This window comes from Ruditapes philippinarum, unplaced genomic scaffold (assembly GCF_026571515.1).
Source record: "Ruditapes philippinarum isolate M1 unplaced genomic scaffold, ASM2657151v2 ctg1207_1_1_1_1, whole genome shotgun sequence".
Lineage (NCBI taxonomy): Eukaryota > Metazoa > Mollusca > Bivalvia > Venerida > Veneridae > Ruditapes > Ruditapes philippinarum.
The window spans coordinates 260707-283167 of NW_026863877.1; the positions used below are offsets into that span (position 1 = coordinate 260707).

At 32.5% G+C, this 22461-nt stretch overlaps 1 protein-coding gene across 3 annotated transcripts; it reads left to right on the forward strand.

Moving 5' to 3' along the window:
- The first annotated feature begins 6046 nt into the window (after positions 1-6046).
- Positions 6047-22284, forward strand: LOC132723624 (intraflagellar transport protein 43 homolog). 3 transcript variants are annotated; one of them, XM_060708386.1, is made up of 10 exons: positions 6047-6204; positions 8139-8246; positions 8510-8571; positions 11081-11119; positions 12426-12452; positions 19029-19078; positions 19329-19401; positions 19775-19850; positions 20513-20575; positions 21816-22284. In XM_060708386.1, exons 1-10 carry the CDS (start codon positions 6163-6165, stop codon positions 21936-21938), a joined length of 663 nt encoding a protein of 220 aa, XP_060564369.1. In that variant the 5' UTR covers positions 6047-6162; the 3' UTR covers positions 21939-22284. The 3 variants fall into 3 exon arrangements, with proteins under 3 accessions (XP_060564369.1, XP_060564368.1, XP_060564370.1); XM_060708385.1 differs by lacking the exon at positions 12426-12452 and adding an exon at positions 15148-15246; XM_060708387.1 differs by lacking the exon at positions 12426-12452.
- The last annotated feature ends 177 nt before the right edge of the window (positions 22285-22461 follow it).

The window sequence follows — 22461 nt, forward strand, 5'->3', positions numbered from 1 at the left end:
TCTTTTTATAGGGTTTAGACCAATTTTAAGATAAATTACTAATGAATTTTTATGTTAAAATTTGTTTAGTATGTTACATGTTATTTAGAATCTACTTATTATAAGTTAGACAAGGTGGCATTCAGACATACTTTTCTTATAGACTCCTCATACCAGTTTTGCATTTATGAGAAGAAATTTGAAGGTGCAATTATATTTGTGTAATAGTGATAATGTCATTCTACTTATATTGTTTTCATTTTTTATTGTAAGCTGCACGTTACTAATTAGCATCTGGAATGCATCATACTCTGCATTAGGGGAAATAGACTGAAATTCAAAACTTTGCATCTTTGTTGATTTACTTGGAACAGTTATTTGGACTTGGCCTATCTTGATGAACGCTGTTCCAGAACATTGGTGACTGCCATGAATTTTTTGTTTTAATTAAAACTGAGAAGATTTAAATACAAAGTAACTGATTTTTTTTATGTTTTTCAAAATGCATTTTGTCTTCATTACCATACTTTTTGCACAGAAACCTCTTAGTACAAAGGTTGTGATCAGAAATATTTTCCTATCAATTATAATTTTTTTTACAAGTATTTAATTTTGAAAATAACTGGCACTTGATGAAACATCATTTTAGAAATATTGCAACAGTCATGTCCTGACAGCAGTTATTACTTGTAAAATAGAAATAAAACCTTTAACCTTTCAATTGCTGAAAGTCTTGTCATCTATGTCAGTGGAGTCAAATACATTGACATTACAGAATGAACATAAATTAATGTCTGTACTTTCTCAACAAATTAATGAAATTTACCATTATATTTCACTTAAATGCACTCGTTTTTGTTTAATTTTACTAGGGATGGCAATAAGTACGATTTCAGTACTTGAGTTCTCAGTCATTCTTCGGATTGAAGACACCATTTTTTTGAGGATTTTCTTGCACTTTGAAAGTGTATATACTATAAATATAATAATTTATCTTTCTTGTCAGTCAGTCCTGTCAGGACAACTAAGACGGTAATTGATGCACCAAGGTTTACCAATTTGATATCTCCTTTAAATGCAAGAAAAGTAGGAAAGTATCTTGAAAATAAAAAAAAAAAATTGTTGATTTGGGTCTCATGGATTAATTTAATCTGGTATTATTGAAAGTGGTTTGAACTCGAGCATTTTACATATCAGTCACCTCAGAACAGACACCCACATCTCACTATCAATAAATTTCATAAATGGCTGATGAGAAAAGCGTTAGGGCTGTTGTTTATTGTATACACCTGTCTGTTTGGACAGGGTCAAACTGTTGACTGCCTGTCTTTGTTGACCAATTTTAATTTGCCATGAAATATTTACAAATCTTCATGGGTGTTTTAATAACATTAAGCAAGTTAAGATATTTCTTTGGAAATATTGCTAAATTTCAAAATTATTTTATTTCACTTATTATATTTAAGTCTTCAAAATGATAGATAAGAGTTCTCAGACTCATTACTTGTTGCCATCCCTAAAGTTTATTTGTTTTGATACTTAGGTGCTAATTTTGTTGTAAACTAACAGGTGCATCAATTAATCTACCAAAGTCTTAAGTTTGATCTTTCCTGTTCAATTTGACTGAAATTATGAGAAACATGTATACTTGGAATAATTGTTAATATATTGCTAACCTGTCTAGTTCTAACTCTCAAATTAGTGGATTACAACTAGAATTTCACAACAACATATTTGTTTACAAAAGAGAACTGGTCTGTTATATAATATTTTTGTTATAAAATTTTTATTTTTAATCCTGAATCCAAAAAAATGTTTCTTCTTGTTCTACAGGATTATCAACTTTGGGTATGCTAAAACAGAAATTCTAACACGACTCGCATTTTTCCCTATTGAACATAGAAGAACCGAAAGTGTGTGTTATTATGCTATAAAATCACTGTTTGACGTTCTATATTTAGACATGTGACGTAATCATAATACACGTGACGTAACCACTAAAAATGTGACGCGCTGACAATAAGTACGGAAACAAATCAGGCGCAATTTAGCTAAATATCAGGTACAGCAGCATTTATTTGTTGATGTTGTGTTAGAATCGAAATAATATATCCAAATCGGTGATTTTATTGCTTGATAACATCACTGTTTGTCGTTCGGATGCGCATCATTATATCACTCGGGCTACGCCCTCGTGATATAATTCCTGGCATCCGAACTCCAAACAGTGATGTTATTGAGCAATAAAATCACAGTTTGGGATATATTATTTCTTAAACATGTTACAAAGTGAATGAAGTGGGGAGAGGGTTTTAATGTTGTGTCATCTCTGTATTGTATATATCAAAAATTCTCTTTTGAAACATTCAACTCTGATAGTTTTGGAACTGATGAAAAGTACTTACTAGTAAAGATATCCTCTAATGCCAGAAATTCATTGGTTAATGCCAAATTTTTTAACTACTTTCAAAATGGAAACAAAATAAAACCAATGATATTAAAATAAAAGGCCACAGAAGGTATAAATTATGTGATTTAGTTGTTTTATTTTGAGCTATTTTTTTAAGACTTGAAGTATCTAGTCTGTTGCAATGTAATCACAGCAAAACCATGTACTGCAAAAACAATGAATTTTCCGGTGTACATTGTACACATCTGCTTTATAATCCTTGATAAGAACTTGCGAGTTTTACAACTGAGTCTATTTTATGTGGGTAATTAATGTACACACTTTTTGTATTTAGATGTAGATTCTTTATATGGTTTGTTATAACCCTCTTTGTTAGAGTTTTATATAATTGTTCTTTATTAACATTTTGGTTAGCACTGATGAAAGTTTTATATGGTACTAATTTTAACTCCATGTACAGACATAGTGTTTTTTGTTCTGGGTTTATGTGTTGAGTATTTTCGTGGGTGTATGTATATTTTTATGGGTTTCTTATTGTTCTACTGTCCACTTGATGTGATAGTTGATTTCTTCCTATTTGTACAGATGTTCATTGTTCATTGTCAGATTGGTAAACTGTTTTATAGACACTTTTTATATAGCAGCATGGCCTAAATACCGTAATATGTTTTAAGTTTTTATACCTGTCTTAACATAGGACATTTTACAATGTTCTTAAAATAAAAAGATGTTCTTCAAAGATAGTTGCAGAAGAAAAACAGAAGAAAAACAGAAGAAAAAGTTTATGAATTAATTTGTAGACAAGATTAAAACATTACTTTTTTCCAGAAAAAAATGAAAAATTATGAAAAATGAGGAATTTCAGATAAATTGTCTTTAATTTTCTGATTTAATCTACTGTATGATATAAGACTGTAGAAATAAAGAATACTTGTTTCTGTATCCAGTCTCTGAGACACTACATGTGTTACACTGAAACATAAGTATTTAAACTATTTTCCTCGCATTAAACTTTGATCTCTTTGTTAAGAAACATGTTTGATTATACAAGTAAACAAATGTAAGGCTCAGTGTAAGTTATAGCCACAAAAATGGATCAGTCATGATATATGGCCAGTCAGCATGATAGCAATTTGTAAATTACTATCACAAATGAGCCGTGCCATGACAAAACCAACATAATGGGTTTGCGACCAGCATGGATCCAGACCAGCCTGCACATCCGCACAGTCTGATCAGGATCCATGCTGTTCGCTGTCAGTTTCTCTACTTGTTGTAGGGTTTGTAAGCGAACAGCATGGATCCTGATCAGACTGTGCGGATGCACAGGCTGGTCTGAATCCATGCTGGTCGCATACGCATTATGTTGGTTTTGTCATGGCGCGACTCAAATGTTATAAATGAAATAAATTCATAAACAGCATGCATACATTTATGGCCTAAAGGAGGAAAATCTTCTGTTTTTCAATCAAATCTAACTAGCAAATTTTTGATTTTTTTTTCTTTTGGTCAAACTCAAGGTATGAAATATATTTTGAGATAAACTGTTGAATATTTTCTGTTTATTGAGGTTTATGTTGTATCAGTATTTTGCACTTAAAAACGACAAGTATTTTGTAAAAAATGTTTTGGTTGTATTTTAATTACCATTTATCATTTTATAAAATCATATTTTACATTAATTTTGTTTTAGTAGTCAAGCACATAGCTTCAATGAATTATTTTACATTTATCAATTGATTAATGTGATTCATGTTTTTGCAAGATGTCATAAATACAAAACTTCAAAACTCTACCCAAATATAGTTGTTATTTATTTTATACCAAGTGCAATGAAAATGAATGTGCACTGTATACAGGTCTGTGTACCAGTGAGTGGTGAAAAATAACACAGGCTTGGTTGTTAGGATACTCTCTGCTTTATATCTGAGTCAATGGATATAAAAAGGTGGTTTCTTTCAGTGCCTGAAAGGGTGGATGGACCCTCCTAGAATACATACATACATATAAAGGTGGACAGTTGATGTGTAGTATTGATGTGATTTAGAGATCATTGAATACAATTCATACTGCTGTACTAGCTGGAAGTTTGCAGGTCACATTTGATACAGTATGCACATGAGAAATACGAAATATGCATGAGAACAGTTAATAAAAAGCAAGATCAACATTCAGATGTGTGCTAATCTGTATTACATGGAAATATACAGTATGTTATTCTTTTATTTTTTTATTCCCTAAGCACCCTTTGTTTAATATGACCCTATCTTTACAACTCAAAAAAGGAATACTTTCAGTCATAACTTTGTTTAGGATTTTACCAATTATACTCATAGCTCACCCACCTCATTAAACTTTTTGTGGTGCTGCTTTAAAAATTTGAATATTTATTTATGACCATCAGTTCCAGTTCTAGGCGAGAATACATTATTATGTCCCATTTTGAATTGTAAGTACTGTAAATAGGTCTTGCAGACAACTTCTATTGACTTGACACACTTTAGATCACCACCGTATTTGCACATCTGCCAATGTTTATTTATTCTTTATAACAACACCATTCTCATGTTTAAACAAGTGGTTCTAGAGTGTGTGGATGGTAGATTGCCATTCATGAACAGACTCAATCAAACCTAAGACAGTAGCATTTTCAATTTTACCAGATGAAGCATTCTTTAAGGTTACCATGCATTTCATGCATTCTTTTGTTTTATTTTAGAATATATATTTTCTTGTGGTATATAAAGTTTATTGGAAAACTATTTCATTCAAGAGACTGACTTGTAACTACATAGATTTGTTAGTCTCACGAAGGCTCGATGTCAAAAAGCCATAACTCGCATGATGGGATTTTAAAATAAAATGGCACATTAGACCGTCGTACGTAGGCAACAGGTGTTGCATGGAAGAGCGGAGCGCTAGGCCCCGTGTTTACATGTACTTATATTTAAGAAACAAGAATAAGATCAAATTCAACTTTAAATGCTCCATTGTTTATTCCTTTAGATTTTATTTTCAATTGTTATTTCATTTAAGTCAATTTGAAATAGCAGGTTTAAGAAATTTTAGGAAAAAGCAAGATAAGCTTGTTTAGTAGCTGATCCAAAAAATTAGCATGATCCTTAATGTAATAATTGCTCGGTATCTTGAGCCAGCTCTGATTGTATTTTGTATTACTGTCATCCGAAAATGGTAACGTTGGTTTCTTTGCAAGTCAGCAATTTGTCACATTTTGTTAATGTACTTTTAGACTATAATATGATCAATGTTAGTTGACAAAGCAAATAAAACCTTAATATCATTTGATCTTGATCTTTCTTTTCTTTTGTTTTTAGCAAATTGAACCTATGGTTTTACCACTAAAATGATAAATTTCACTGAAGATGAGTTGATTATACCTTTTGTAAGGAATTAGAATTTACTTGCTGTATTAACTTTATATTTGGTACCGAAAATTTTGTTGCGGTACATTGTAATTACATATTATTGCGTGGTAGGATTGAGGTAATACATGTGACCTACTTGCTTTGAAGTTTAGGATATTAAGTCAAAGTTGAGACAAACAGATGCTTCACTTTCTTGGAAAAAGTGAAGTATGTGACTAACATTGTACGACAACGAAGATGACAATGACAACGATGACTATAACGATATACATAAAAATTCATTCGTTAAAATATAAAAATCAAACAGTTGTCTCCCTTGCATAAATTCTTCTGTAAACAACAAAACAAATCTTTCTTGAATTCCTATCAACATTTAAAGATTGAAGTATGAGTGAGGATTTTGGATTTGAAACTGAATCAAGCAAAAGAGTAAGATTTGAAGGATGTTTTGATAAGAAGATATTATGTCGCCCGTAACCAAATCAGTAATTTTCATTAAAAGAGTAAAGTAAACGATGCAGGGCCAAATTGAAATAGCCTAATTCGTCAGGAAAATAAAATGAAGTTAATCCAGGAAAGGCCCTACCTGCACTGAATTACGGACATTTCGGACCACGGACGTTTCGGACCAGACACTTCGGACAGGATTTTTGGTCATTTCGGACCAGATTTTGGGACATTTCGGACCATGTGATGGTCATTTCGGACCATGATGGAGACACTTCGGACCAGAATATATCCTTTTTATATGTAATTATTTGTTATTTCAGGATGTATTTAATATAGTTTCTAATAATAAATGCAACAAATATTTGACAATTTTATATTTTATGATATTCAAAATGCATGCAGCAATGACCTGTCCGTCAATTTTAACCAAATTAAATCGTGTTCTAGCAGGTATTAAAGAACAAGACATCCTTGTCAATGCAGTTTTTCACACGTTTTAATTGCTGAATAGAACTTGTTTAAGTAACGTTTCACTCAATTAAAGAAGTATATGTATGCAATTTTCACCTAATTTGACAACAAATATTTAAATTGATGTAGATGCGATTAAAGTACAGTTTTAATCATCAATAAACAAATTGATTATAATTGTAAAAAAATTGTTGTCCAGACTGCAATATAAAAATGTCTTTTTGTATATACTTTGTAATAAATTGTTTCCAAACGAGTCATTAAAACGTTGTTTGTTTGTTTTTTTAATTTTCTTCATTTATAGTGCAAAATATATTAAATCTAAATCGGGATAGGTGTAAAATCGTTCCATGGTGTCCCATATATTCTAAAATAGATAAAAACAGAATCCCTAAAGAAAGCCCAACACGGCAAAATTACACTTTAGTTTATAGAATAATTGATGCACAATATATAAAAAAAATATTATTTATTCTGGTCCGAAACGTCCAAAATTATGGCCCGAAGTGTCTAACACATGATCCCAAATGTCCAACACATGGTCCGAAATGTCTAACGCATATGATCCGAAATGTCCAACACATGGTCCGAAATGTCCAAAAATCTGGTCCGAAATGTCCCTAAATATGGTCCGAAGTGTCCTAAAATCTGGTCCGAAATGTCAGGTCCGAAACGTCCATGGTCCTAAATGTCCTATTACCCCTGCACTTTAGGGATAGTCAAATGTTTGAAGGTCTGATAAATACCCACCCACACTGAGTTAGAAATAGCCCCCAATATTTCAGCACCAAACAAATAGCATAATTTTGTGGGCACACACAGATACATGAAGAACTTTACTACCCATAAATTAATTTCCCTGTCATCCAGGGACTTTTAAATCATAATGAATTGTTAAATGTTGTTGGAAAAGTTACATTTTTTTTGATGAAGTTTGTTTTATTTATGACAATAACGTAACCATAAATTCAATAGTTACAAACTAATAGAATAAATCAAACATCCATGTATGTCTACGTTTGACAGCATGCATGCAGTCAAGTTCTTAACATCAGTCTGCATGCAGTATCTGACATGTTCATGAAGTATAATTCTGTATTGAGTCTGATCATATGGATACAATATTTTTGGCATCTGAAATAGCCATGTATTACTTACTGCTTACAATCATGTGTATTTAGATAATAAGATTGAAATTTCATTAATTGATCAAAGTACATAAATTAAATGAGCCGCGTCACGACAAAACCAACATACTGTGTTTGCGGCCAGCATGGATCCAGACCAGCCTGCTCATCTGCGCAGTCTGATCAGGATCCATGCTGTTCGCTATCAGTTTCTCTACTTGTAATAGGGTTGGTTAGCAAACAGCATGGATCCTGATCAGACTGGGCGTTTTGTCGTGACGCGACTCAAATTCTATTATCTTTTTCTATGAACAGAATGCAAAAACAGGAAGGCGTGCTCAATCAAAGCAAGCAAAGGCTCCCGCAGCACCAGACTTTGAGGCGTCACCAGGAGGAGATTCTCCTCAACCAGCACAAGATATAGTAGGTTTTATAATTACATTATTACAATTGTTTTTGTTAATGAAACAAAAAAAAGTGCTACAAAAGTGCTGTAATGATTAGAACAATTTTTGTGTCAGTTTCAAATGATGAATTGTCATTACAGGGAATAGAGAAAAAATGATAGAAAAGTAAAAAGACCATTAAGCATCAATTGAATTGTAAAATTATATATGTTTCAAATTGTAAAAAAAGAGTTGTTGAATAATATTTCTGTAATAAAAATATTTTTATTGTCATTGCAGGATGATGGACCACCTAAACCTAACAGAGTATCTGGCTGGGGAGAAGATGCCCCTAGAAGAAGGTATATATTTAATGATTTTTAAAGCTCACATAATATAATCTTATTCAACTTGTATTGAATTCAGTATTGAACCTACAGTCATTCAAAAAGCTCAATATATGTTTTAAACACCAGTAAAGATTCTTTGTAGCAAAAACTTTATTAAATGAATAAATATTGGAAAATAAGAATTTTTTTTTATTTTGATGAAAATGGAAGGAATAGATATAAATTGTAAATGATTACACATTAACCAGGCTCTAGACTTCAGGCAGACCAAAATTTCATCTTGATATATCCAAAATTGATAATGGACAGTTCTAATAATACGCTCATTCTCAATAAGACACAGCATTTGATGTTCCACTGGGTAGCTCTTATACGAAGGTTTTTCTTGAGGTCAAAATGTCGTTAGAAAGGTGGCTGCCACTTTGTCTAATAGGGACACTCTCAGTTTTACATTTCTATCTGTTATTTTTCTTTTACAAGTACGATTAATGCCCAAAAATGTAACATACGTTACTGTCGCCACCTAGAATTTTCAACTTTGAAATTGTGTCTCAGAAAAATAAGTTCCAGAATAAACGAAACTTGTGCAATTAGTCATTGCTGTGTGTATATGAACTTTGATTATTGGTAAAAATTATATTTGACTGTTAAAATCTCATTGATATAATGGATGATCAAATGTCGCCAAATGCATATAAATAAATAGTGACAAACCTAAAACAATAATAAGTGTAACCAAAATTACATAATTGAATCGATGCATGCTTAATAATACAGCATATATATAATTATAAGTAAAAATAAGCTTGCAGCCTCTCAAATATCATTATATTTTCGGAAATTTTCATTTTTTATTCAAATCTTTTCAACAGCATTTTAAAAAGAAACATACGTTACCATTATTTAAGAGCCATCGATTCAAAGAAGAATCCAAACAAGAAAGAAAATCAACATGTGTGTAACTCTGATATATTAACCACAAATTATGGCGGGTTAAACGGTCTTGCGTCATTTTTTAACCCACTTTAAATGTAAAAATGAAACATACGTTACAGAAACATACGTTATCAACTTTTTAAAGTAAGTTTATCAAAAGGGAAATTGAAGTCAGAAAGCACGTATAACAGCAACATTAACTTCTATTTGACATTAGTAAGTAAATTTTGATAACTTTGGTCGAGTTTTAACTTGTTTAAGCAACCACAGTGAAACAAACGTTACTTTTATCAAACAAACTTTATATTGTTTACACATGCATATATAAAAACATAAAATCGCATTTTTATGACAAAAGAATGATGTACATTTGATTCCTAAATAAAAAAGTCGATTTTACATGTAAGTTTCAATTCCGTGATTAAGTTCATAAATAAGCGAGTGTGAAACATACGTTACTCCAACTTACAATTCAACAATTTTTTAAATTAAAGATAAAGTTGGGATTATCATGCCTGTTAGTAACGGTTACCTTGTATTAGATGTAAGAAGATACAAAATTATTTTTACAAAGGAAAGATATGTTAATAATATGTTGATGTACCTGCAGAAATGTTAAAAATATTTTACAAGATATTGATGTTCTCAGCAACAACTAATTCCTTTCTGCAAAGAGCTTACTGACCGTATTTCATTCTATATATAATAATGTTAAAATAATATCCATAAATATACATTATTTTACAAAAAATAAAATTGTTTTCTCAACCTTTACTTGCATTTGAATAAAATGAAACATACGTGACATCCTATATGGGGATAAATATAGAACTGCTTAGCAATAAATTTTCCAAATATTAAGAAAGTGAAAAGTTGAATGTTTTGAAAAAAAAAATGCTAATACAACACTTGTGTATGCATTCGACCTCTCATATATTATATATGATATATATCCTTTGAATGAAGACATGAAATAATCATTTCCAAAATTGACTATTTTTGCTTTCTACGAATATTTAACTTTGAAGAAATTAACTGAAAATTAGCAAGGTACCCAACTTCCTTGAATTATCCTGGGTTAGAAAGTCCCTCTAGATAGAGAATTTACAGATTTTGATATATTTTGATATATTTTAAAGACATTTGTTGTTAATATTCAGCCAATATGTTACATTATTAGATCTGAAATCTACGTTACCGAAAAAATACAGTGTCATTACCAAAATAAATGCCATCCTGTTATATCATAGTTTCTTGTTCAAAATATTTCTGGCAAACTTGCAAAAAACCCTAAACTTTTACTTCAGCGATAAAAAATGACACAATGACAACATCAAATTTTTAATATTTTTCAACCTCAAATGCTTTATTTTATTGAAAATGGGCAAATAGAATGTAGACACTTCCCTGTGAGAAATTCGGCAGGAAAAGTGGTAAGGTCACCTAATTATGAAATGTTTACACAACTTTTGCATGCATCTTACAAGATGTATCAAGATTATTATAAGTAGTTACTTGCTTATTATTAGTACTTACTTTTTAAAACAAGCTTAAGTGGAATGATTCAAAGCCTTTAATATTTCAGGGGAAGAAATCTTGGAGAAGGCATGGAACAGTTTGAAGAGTGAGTATTATTATATAATGGTAATTTTTTTATGAACTGATGATATTTCAAGTAGCTTAGATAGAAGTTTCAAGTCTTTACACCTTATTACTTATATTTACTGACTGGTATATGGTATTTTTAAATATTTTTTTTTAAGATTGTCACATTATATTTTTTAGTCCCCTACCGGTTTACCAGAGGGGACTTTAGGTTTATCCTCCGTCCGTCTGTCTGTTCGTCTGTCTGTCAGTCCATCAGTCCGTCCGTCCGTCCACAAAACTGGATCCTGCAGTAACTTGAAAAGTACTGAAAATATTTTTATGAAACTTGATATATGGATAGATGGCAGTATGGAGATTATGCACGTCTTTTTCTTTTCTTCCTATGTTGAAAATTCTGGTTGCTATGGCGACAAATAGACTGAAAATATGGCAAATTTTACACATACACTGGATCCAGTGATAACGCAAAAAGTACTGGAAATATTTTTATGAAACTTGAAATATGGGTAGATGGCAGTCTGGAAATTATGCACGTCCTTTTCTTTTCTTCCTATGTTGAAAATTCTGGTTGCTATGGCAACACATAGACTGAAAATATGGCAAATTTTACACATAAACTGAATCCAGTGATAACTCAAAAAGTACTGGAAATATTTTTATGAAACTTGACATATGGGTAGATGGCAGTCTGGAGATTATGCATGTTTTTATCTTTTCTTCCTATTTTGAAAAAACATTGGTTGCCCTGGCAACAAATAGGCTTAAAACATGGCAAATATAACAATATTTGTGATTAGTTAAAAAGAGCTGAAAATTTTTATGAAATTGCATCTTTAATTCAAGAGTTATCTCCTCTTTAAGAATTTTGCTTTTAAAAATGTTATATTTTGGTAACAGAGATGTTTCAAATATTAACTTTAGAGTAGAGTGTCCCTCAGTCCGTCTGTCTGTCTGTTCATAAAAACCGGTTTCCTGTGATCACTTTTAAAGAACTTTTCCAACAAATTTACTTAAAATAGAGAAAAATTGAAACATTAGTGAATGGTTCTAACTGGTAGGGGACTTATGGATAGCTTGCAATACTATGATAATTGCTTGTTCATATTAATTATGGTACTATGATTGTAATGTGTACTTGTTCTGTATAAGAATGTTTCGATCTGCTGTTTATTTTCCATATTATACATGTATAATTATATACATTGTATTGTGGTATCCTCACCTTATGATATTGTAACATTCACATTTACAAGGTTACAAGTTGTGGTTTTGTACAAATAGATAAACATTTCTTGTACTTTACATTGATTTTGGCTTGTTAGGACAGTGTCAGTGTTTTCAGTGGAGAGGTATTTGTTTCATATTTACAAACTTTGTCAGCTTCATAAAATCCAAATGTCTCATATTTGAGCAAAGTAAATTTGTTAATGTTAAGTTTTTCTATTTCTAGCCTTTTTGTATTAATTTTGTTGTAATTTTCTTACACAAAGATTTCTATCTTGTTACTGTGGAACTGATGTTTTTCTGTTTAACTCAATGTCATATTGTAATATATAAATAGATGCAGTTTTCATACAATCATGTCTATCTGTCTGTCTGTTTTTAGCTCACCTGTCACAAAGTGACAGGGTGAGCTTTTGTGATCGCTTTTCGTCCGGCGTCCGTCCGTCGGTCCGTTCGTAAACTTTTTACTTTAAATGACATCTCCTCATAAACCACTAAGCAAATTTCATCCAAACTTCACAGGAATGTTCCATTGGTGGTCACCTTTAAAAACTGTTCAAAGAATTCAATTCCATGCAGAACTCTGGTTGCCTGATGGCAACCGAAAGAAAAAACTTTAAATATCTTCTTTAAAAAAACCCAAAGAGCTAGAGCTCAGATATTTAGGATGAAACATCTCCTAGTAAGTGTCTACCAAGTTTGTTAAAATAAAAGCCCTAGGGTCAAAATTAGCCCCGTCCCAGGGGGTCATTGATTTTCCCTATATACATATAGTAAAAACTTAAAAAATCTTCTTTTAAATAACCCATGGAGCTAGAGCTAAGATATTTAGCATGAAACATCATCTAGTAAGTGTCTACCAAGTTTGTTCAAATAAAAGCCCTGGGGTCAAAATTGGCCCCGCCCCAGGGGGTCATTGATTTGCCCTATATGCATATAGTAAAAACTTAAAAAATCTTCTTTTAAAGAACCCAAAGAGCTAGAGCTAAGATATTTAGCATGAAACATGTTCTAATGGGTGTCTACAAAGTTTGTTCAAATAAAAGTCCTTGGGTCAAAATTGGCCCCGCCGCGATGGTCATTGATTTTCCCTATATGCATATAGTAAAAACTTAAAAAATCTTCTTTTAAAGAACCCATAGAGCTAGAGCTAAGATATTTAGCATGAAACATCTTCTAATAAGTGTCTACCAAGTTTGTTCAAATAAAAGCCCTGGGGCCAAAATTGGCCCCGCCTCAGGGGGTCATTGATTTTCCCTATATGCATATAGTAAAAATTTAAAAAATCTTCTTTTAAAGAACCCAAAGAGCTAGAGCTAAGATATTTAGCATGAAACATCTTCTAATAAGTGTCTACCAAGTTTGTTCAAATAAAAGCCCTGGGGTCAAAATTGGCCCCGCCCCAGGGGGTCATTGATTTTCCCTATATGCATATAGTAAAAACTTAAAAGAACCCAAAGAGCTAGAGCTAAGATATTTAGCATGAAACATGTGCTAATCAGTGTCTACAAAGTTTGTTCAAATAAAAGCCCTGGGGTCAAAATTGGCCCCGCCCCGGGGGTCATTGATTTTCCTTATATGTGTATAGCAAAAACTTAAAAAATCTTCTTTGAAAAAACCCAAATAGCTAGAGTTTAGATATTAATCATGAAACATCTTCTAGTGAGTGTCTACAAAGTTTGTTCAAATAAAAGCCCTGGGGTCAAAATTGGCCCCGCCCTGGGGGTCATTGATTTTCCTTATATGTGTATGGCAAAAACTTAAAAATCTTCTTTGAAAAAACCTAAATAGCTAGAGTTTAGATATTAAGCATGAAACATCTTCTAGTAAGTGTCTACAAAGTTTGTTCAAATAACAGCCCTGGGGCTTAAACTGGCCCGGCCCCAGAGGTGTCATTGTTTTTAACTATATGTGTATAGTAAAAACTTAAAAAAATCTTCTTTTAAAAAACCCAATGAGCTAGAGGTTAGATTGCAGGAAACATCTTTTTGTGGGTGTCTACCAAGTTTGTTAAAATAAAAGCCCTTGGGTTAAAATTGGCCGTGCCAAAGGGGGTTGGGGGGGGGGGGAGGTCATTGTTTTTCATTATATGTGTGTAGTAAACTAGCCCCGCTCCGGGGGCCTAAATACAGGTGAGCGACCTCAGGGCCATCATGGCCCTCTTGTTATATTTATCTTACTGTAAATAACAATGATAGGCAAGTGCCATCAGTAAAGAGTTATATCTGTCTACATAACCTAGCAGTCAGTTATACTATACTGCTGGCTAGTTGATTTTAAAATTGTATATAAAATCTGACAGTAGAAAGTTTTTCAATCAAATTAGGATAGATTCATTACAAAAAAAATCAGCCCTGTACCACCCTTGTGTTTTGGTAGTATTTGCTAAAGTTGTGAATATACATTCAAGTATTCCCTGGTTTTAATTGACTGAATCTTAGAATAAGCTACACTATATTTGTAGCAAACATTGTATGCATTTTGCTTTGAAATATGATAGGTCATTTGTAGAAGAATTAAGAATGCCTTGATACCACTATTACAGCAAGTGAACAGAGTAATGTGTGTGATGAAAGGGGAGTGAACTTTATTTTACTGGCATAAATCACTATGATCACATGTTTTATACTTATGATAACATTGGTGTCTTAATGAACTTGCCATTTTCTTTCAGAGAAGCAATTTCTGATACAGAGACTTGATACACTTGTTAAGTTACCGTAATGAAACTTGTAACATTAACTTGAAGAAATTTTGAAAGTAATTTTTTTATCTGATTATTATTATAAAATTAATCTTAAAAGAAATTTTTTGTTGTAGAGATATTTTTAGTGGCCTTGACATTGAATCTGAGATGGAAAAAATTGAACGTCCGCGTCGACCCCGTAAACTTGATGGGTGGGGTACTGAGCAGGAAGAGTTGAGTGATTGTGCCCCCATGCCACCTGATTTTGTTTGTGTTCACCCTGATTTAACTGTATCAGATTGTTATTTAACCCAAAGACAATGCATTATGTGACTTTTAATATTTTCTGATAAATTAACTTTTGTCCTCCATTGAATTACAGTTTGATGTTGTAAAATAAAATTTTTTCTTCAATAGCAGCTTGTTATTGTAATGAAATTTTGCTAAATATTCTTTTTATTATGCATATTGATTTAATATATATATTTTACTAAATATGTTGTTTTACAAACAGCTGATATTATTTGAATATATGTCCAAGCAGCTCTGATTTAAGTATATGTATTTCAATACATTACTTGGTAATGATAGATTTTAGCTTGACTATTATATTTATACTCTGCTGGGCATCTGCATCATACTTTCAGTTAAGTTTTCATACCGCCCCACTTATCTCCTTTTACCATTTGAAATATTGCTTTGAAACTTTGATACTTGTTAGTGACCAACAATCCCCACTTCTAGGCAAGAGAACAAAACTCTGTCAAGGATAATGACAAAATTATGCCCCTTTTTCTACTAAGAATTTCAATACTGCCCCACTTATTTTCCTTTACCTTATGAGGTATTGCTTTGAAACATTAAATACTTGTTAGTGGCCATCATCCCCACTTCCAGGCAAGTACTTTTGATAGTTGAACTAGCTATCTTTTGGACAGCTGTTGTTTGTTCATCATTTAGAAAAACTTTTCTGATTGTAAGTTGTCCAATGCTTGTTATACCCCCGCACAACAAAGTTGTAAGGGGGGTATACTGGAATCAGCTTGTCCGTCCGTCCGGCTGTCCGTCCGGCCGTCCGTCCGGCCGTCGGTTTTTTCATTTCCGCCCTATAACTTAAGATTCCTTTGACCCACAGTCTTCATATTTGGCATGGTAGTTAGTCATGATTAGTAGATGACCCCTATTGATTTTGAGGTCACCAGGTCAAAGGTCAAGGTCACAGGGGCCTTGACTTTAAAAAGCTTGTCCGCCCAATAACTTAAGATTCCTTTGACCTACAGTCGTCATATTTGGCATGGAGGTTAGTCATGATTAGTAGATGATCCCTATTGATTTTGAGGTCACTAGGTCAAAGGTCAAGGTCACAGGGGCCTTGACTTCAAAAAGCTTGTCCGCCCAATAACTTAAGATTCCTTTGACCCACAGTCTTCATATTTGGCATGGAGGTAAGTCATGATTAGTAGATGACCCCTATTGATTTTGAGGTCACCAGGTCAAAGGTCAAGGTCACAGGGGCCTTCACTTCAGAAAGCTTGACCGCCCAATAACTTAAGATTCCTTTGACCCACAGTCTTCATATTTGACATGAAGGCTAGTCATGATAAGTAGATGACCCCTATTGACTTTGAGGTCACCAGGTCAAAGGTCAAGGTCACAGGGGCCTTGACTTCAAAAAGCTTGTCCACCCTATAACTTAAGATTCCTTTGACCCACAGTCTTCATATTTGGCATGGAGGTACGTCATGATTAGTAGATGACCCCTATTGATTTTGTGGTCAAAGGTCAAGGTCACAGGGGCCTTTACTTCAAAAAGCTTGTCCGCCCAATAACTTAAGATTCCTTTGACCCACAGTCTTCATATTTGGCATGGAGGTTAGTCATGATTAGTAGATGACCCCTATTGATTTTGAGGTCACCAGGTCAAAGGTCAAGGTCACAGGGACTTTGACTTTAAAAAGTTTGTCTGCCCAATAACTTTAGATTACTTTGACCCACAGTCTTCATATTTGGCATGGATGTTGATCATGATTAGTAGATGACCCTTTTGATTTTTAGGTCACTGGATCAAAGGTCAAGGTCATAGGGACTTTGACTTCAAAAAGTTTGTCCACTCCTTAAGATTCCTTTGACCCACAGTCTTCATATTTGGCATGGATGTTGATCATGACTATAAGGTGACCCCTATTGATTTTGAGGTCACTGGGTCAAAGGTCAAGGTCACAGGGACCTTGACAAAAAAAGCTTTTCTTCTCAATTGCTAAAGAATGTCCTGTCCGCAATTTATTGATTTTGACATTTTCACATTTGAAGCATGTAGAATACATAACTTAGCAATGCACTGGCATAACCTCAGATTTTGCAGGGAGGTTGTCCTTGAGCTCTAAATGGCCACTGTTGATTCTGACAAAGTGGTATGCGGGGGTATTCAAGCCATGATAGTGGCAGTTCTAGTTATATTTTGCTAATCACAATTTCTATAAACAACATCTCCTAAACCACCAAAACTTCACAAAAATTTTCCTTAGGTACCTTTTTACAAATGTTTTATAAGGGGTTTGAGTCGCACAGAGCTCAAAATGAATAAAAAAAAAAAAATCTAAAAAATTTCCTAAAAAACTGAATACCCATTTTTAAAGATATTTGATTTTTGTCGTTGCATATTGTGGCTTCTTAACTTTTAACTGTATTAATATGCTTTGGGGTCAAACTTTAAGTCAGCTTTGAAAAATACCTGAAAATATTTAGCATGTAGCATTTTATTAACGCTTACAAAAGTTAAATAAAGTATGACATGGAGTGATCATTGACTATGCCTTAGGGATCAAGGAGTTAATATATACTTCTGTGAGCCCAGAGCATGCAGAATTACCATTTGATTCTCTATTTAAACTTTCTTTGCCCATAGAATAGCTATTTGGCATATATTTTCTATGCGATCCTCTACGAAAATTATATATATTGTCTTAAGTGTGACAATACAATGCCTAGAAGTCCAACTAATTGTACTATGCCTTGAGTTATTGTGCTATTTTGTGTATGGGCAATAGCTCCACACTAGAAGCTAGATTCTGACCCAGTACAAAAATACCTTGGAATCTGGCGTTGACATATCAAAATATTTTGACTACAATGCCCAGATAAATGGCATAAAGCATTTCTTAGCTGACCTTTACAAACATTTTATAAATCATGAAGCTGTGGTAAAAATGACACACCCAATGTGACCCAATTTCTTACTTAATATTGTAAGAATAATGACCTTTTCCTGGATATTAGGTGAGCAGTCTAGGACCATGATGGCCCTCTTCTTATTTGCCTCTCAACTTAACATTGAATCCCCTTCACCTTTACACTTGAACACCATAATTATGTTGCTGTTGATCACCTTACTGTTGTCATGTGAATCCCTGTTGTTTGTTTTAATTTACAGTTACATTTCATGATTAAGATTTTTATATATATATGTAGTTTGTTTATTTGTGTTCTAGTTATTATAAATGTTTTAATAAGATATCTTAAATAAAACTTGGTATTGTATAAACAGTTTTTCTGTTCTTTTAGCAGGTCAGTGCAAGGAAATTGAAATTATATTTATTATTGCTATATTGTACAATAAATTTGCAATTGTAACTGTTTTATGAAATAACAGTCATTTAAAATGGTAAAAATTATATCAAGAGTAAAATTTGCATTGTTTTGGTAAATAAATGTAAATAATTGTCTTGTCATAAAAAATGTATCATGTAAGGTAATATAGTGTAATTTTGTGTTAAGATATTGTTGTATAATATATTGATTATTTTTTCAGTTGTATATAGAGCATGTTTATATTATATACAATGTATTGTATATGTAACACTGCATGATGCATGCATTGAAAAATACCCTCACCATGTTCTTTGTTTAGTTTTATAAATTTAACTTGATTCATGAACATTTTGTACATTAAACCTTAATATTGGCACATCAAAGTTATATAGAATGGAAAACTGACTTATTGCCTGTTATATTTCAGTGAGAGGCTGAGACCACACAGTCCAGATAAAAGTGATGATTCTGATAATGGTAGGTAGAGTATAAACTTGAACAAATTGCTGAATAACTGTTGAATGACAAATAACCCATTTAATACTTATGTTAATATAAAGTTTTAGCTAGTTTAAAAAATGACCAATATTACAACATTAGACAAAGAAATGAATTTGTGGCTTGTGGACATTGGAGAAGGTATAGACATAAAAGTTAATATTAAATCAAGTAAGGAGATGACCACTATTATAATCTGTATACTTGTAGAATGTTTATATATTTACAGATATACCAGTTATCCCTGATCTAGAGGATCAACAAGAAGAAGATATCACACAAACAGTGGCATATGCTCCCAAGTATGTTCATCTTTATAATTAACCCAGGTTACTCTAACAATACAATGTATTAATTTACTTTTATTTCTTAAACACTGTGATTTTTAAGCTCAACTTATAGAAGAAGTCTGACATTTTAAGATATAATATCAACATACAACTCTAGCTGTGCTTAAAGCACACCTAGGCTCTGATTGTTGTTTTCTCTGATATTACTACTGCTACTGTAATATGTGCATGCACCCTGAAGGATGTGATTTGTTAAGAGTACAACAATCTAGGTAATAAAATGATAACTTTGATTTCTAGATTTTTATAAACTTGAAACTGAAATACATCAGCTTGATATTGGAGTAAAGCATGTAATATATTATTGAATCATTTTGTATTACAGTGTGGCAGTCAATCGTGTAGCAACATACAAGGAATTAGATAATGATTTATTGAGACAGGCAGCATTTCTCACTTTGGTATGTACTGATATAGAAACAATTTCAAGGTTATCAAAGTAAATGATACTCAGTTTCCTAGGCTAGTTTTTGCACAAAAGAAATAAATTATATCTGTGTAAACTGTTACATAGCGTTATTTAGCTGCTTGCCTGTAGCACATGTAAAACGTTTGTGGCATTTTACTCGAATGATTGAGACTGGTATGGTAGCTGCTGACTAAAGTGTTTAGAATAAAAAACTGTTGTAATTATAGTATCTTCTCAAGAGTATCCGTACATAGACATGTGAGTGAAAAACATTCTCATTTACTAGTAACTGACCTATTGACCTAGCTAAATATATAATATGATCGTTTCTTTGAATTTTTATTACAAGGGTAGTAAGTTAAAATTTTATTAGCTCAACTATTTGAAGAATAGGGAGAGTTGTTGTACTCACCAAGGTGTGGTTTTTGGTGTCAGCATAACACTTTGGTTAAGTTTCTGCATGCAAGGTGGTTTCTTCAAAACTACAAAAGGGAAAGGGTTGCCAGTCTTCTGATGTCATCATAAAATTTACATTTTTTTTATGGTCTTCTTTTACATAAGTTTGAAGGAACTCATATATATATAAGGTAGGATACATGTGCATGTATATTGAAATACTTATTACCTTATTTGAATGTTTTGTTTTTATTTCAGGATAATGAGATAGATCTGAAATTACTAACTAAGTCACTGGCTACCGACTCAGATCTTATAGAGGTAAGGTTGATAAGTTATTGTTAAAAACTTAACATGAATAAAGGGTAAATTATCATTATACCCCCGAAACGAAGTTTAGGGGGTATATAGGAGTCACTCGGTGGTCGGTCGGTCAGTCAGTCAGTCGGTCCAGCGGTCCGTTGCATTTTCCTTGTCCGGAGCATAACTTGAAGACTAATCAGTAATGGTTGGAATTCAATACAACTTCATACAATGGTCAAGCTCATTGAGAGAAAGTGCAGTGCACATGTACCATAACTCCATCTTCACTAATTTCAGAGTTATTGCCCTTTGTTACTTTTCCTTGTCCGGAGCATAACTTGAAAACTACTGGTTGAAATTCAAAACAACTTCATACAATGGTCAAGCACAATAAGGGGAAGTGCAGTGCACAAGAACCATAACTGTAAAGTAATTACAGAGTTATTGCCCATTGTTACTTTTCCATTGCTTTCTTTTGTCCGGACCATAACTTGAAGACTAATGGTAGGAATTCAATATAACTTCATACAATGGTAAAGCACATTTAGAGAAAGTGCAGTGCATTAGAACCATAACTCCATCTTGACTAATTACAGAGTTATTGCCCTTTGTTACTTTTCCTTGTCTAGTGCATAACTTGAAAACTAGTAGTTGGAATTCAATACAATGGTCAAGAGCAATGAGTGGAAGTGCAGTGTACAATAACCATAACTTCATCTTCAGTATTTGTAGAGTTATTGCCCTTTGTTACTTTTCCTTGTCTGGTGCCTAACATAAAAACTTACGTTTAGAATTCAATGCAACTTCATACAATGGTGAAGCACAATGACAGGAAGTGCATTGCTCAAGAAGCGTAAATCTTTCTGGACTTGTTACATAGTAATTCAATAAAACTTTATCAATGGTCAGCCACTTTGAAATGCAGCATACAAGAACCACAACTACCTTTAATTGCCCACAATCATAACTCTATTTCAATTCTTTTGCAAGGTATTCTGTTACAAGTAACTTCCTCATTTCATTTATTAATCACATTTAGTGATAGTTCTAGTTGTAGATAAGTTCTGCTTTGCATAATGCAGATGAGCCCCTGACATTACTTAAGATAGAATACCCCAAAAAATATATACATGTACATGTATAAAGGTATACTGATTAGAAATACTAAAGCGCTTTCCGTTCTTATCAACTGGCATTAAAGTGTACAAGTTATATTTTTTGAAGCAGTAATATAAATAGTTTATGTAACTTATTACAGGAGGACAAACCCTGGGACTGGGATAGATTATTTACAGAAGTAACATCAGAGTTGTTGACACAGTGGGAGAAAGCTGAACAACCAGATGCTTCTGAGAAGGATAATGTACCAAATGAGGCTTGATACTAGCAAATATACATGCACTCTTTGATTATTTATATATGTATCTGTAACTTTTTAAAATTCTGAAACATTTCTGATAATTTAAAATTTTTATTGAAATATTGAATAAAGTTTTGCAAAAATATCTGAGCAACTTCATTAATAAAATGATGGTGAAAATGTTACACAGAAATATTGAACCAAACAGTGGTACATAGAAAAGAATCTCTATTTTAGAAAAAATGTTTTTTCTTTGTGTTCTTAACATTCCGTCCATTATGTATATTTGATTATTATCTGTTAGATATTTATATGTTTCAATTGATGTAATAATTTTAAGAAATAAATTTGTATGTATTCTTAGTTATTTTTTGTTGATTGTCTATTTATTGTGGGCATTGCTGCAGCATTAAATGATCCTAGTATTCTTGTTGTGGGCATGGTTGCAAGCATCAGATACTTTATTTATTGTGGACAGGGCAGCCAGTTTCAGATAGCCCTTGTCTATTTATTGCAAGCATAGCTGCAAGCCTCATATAGCTCG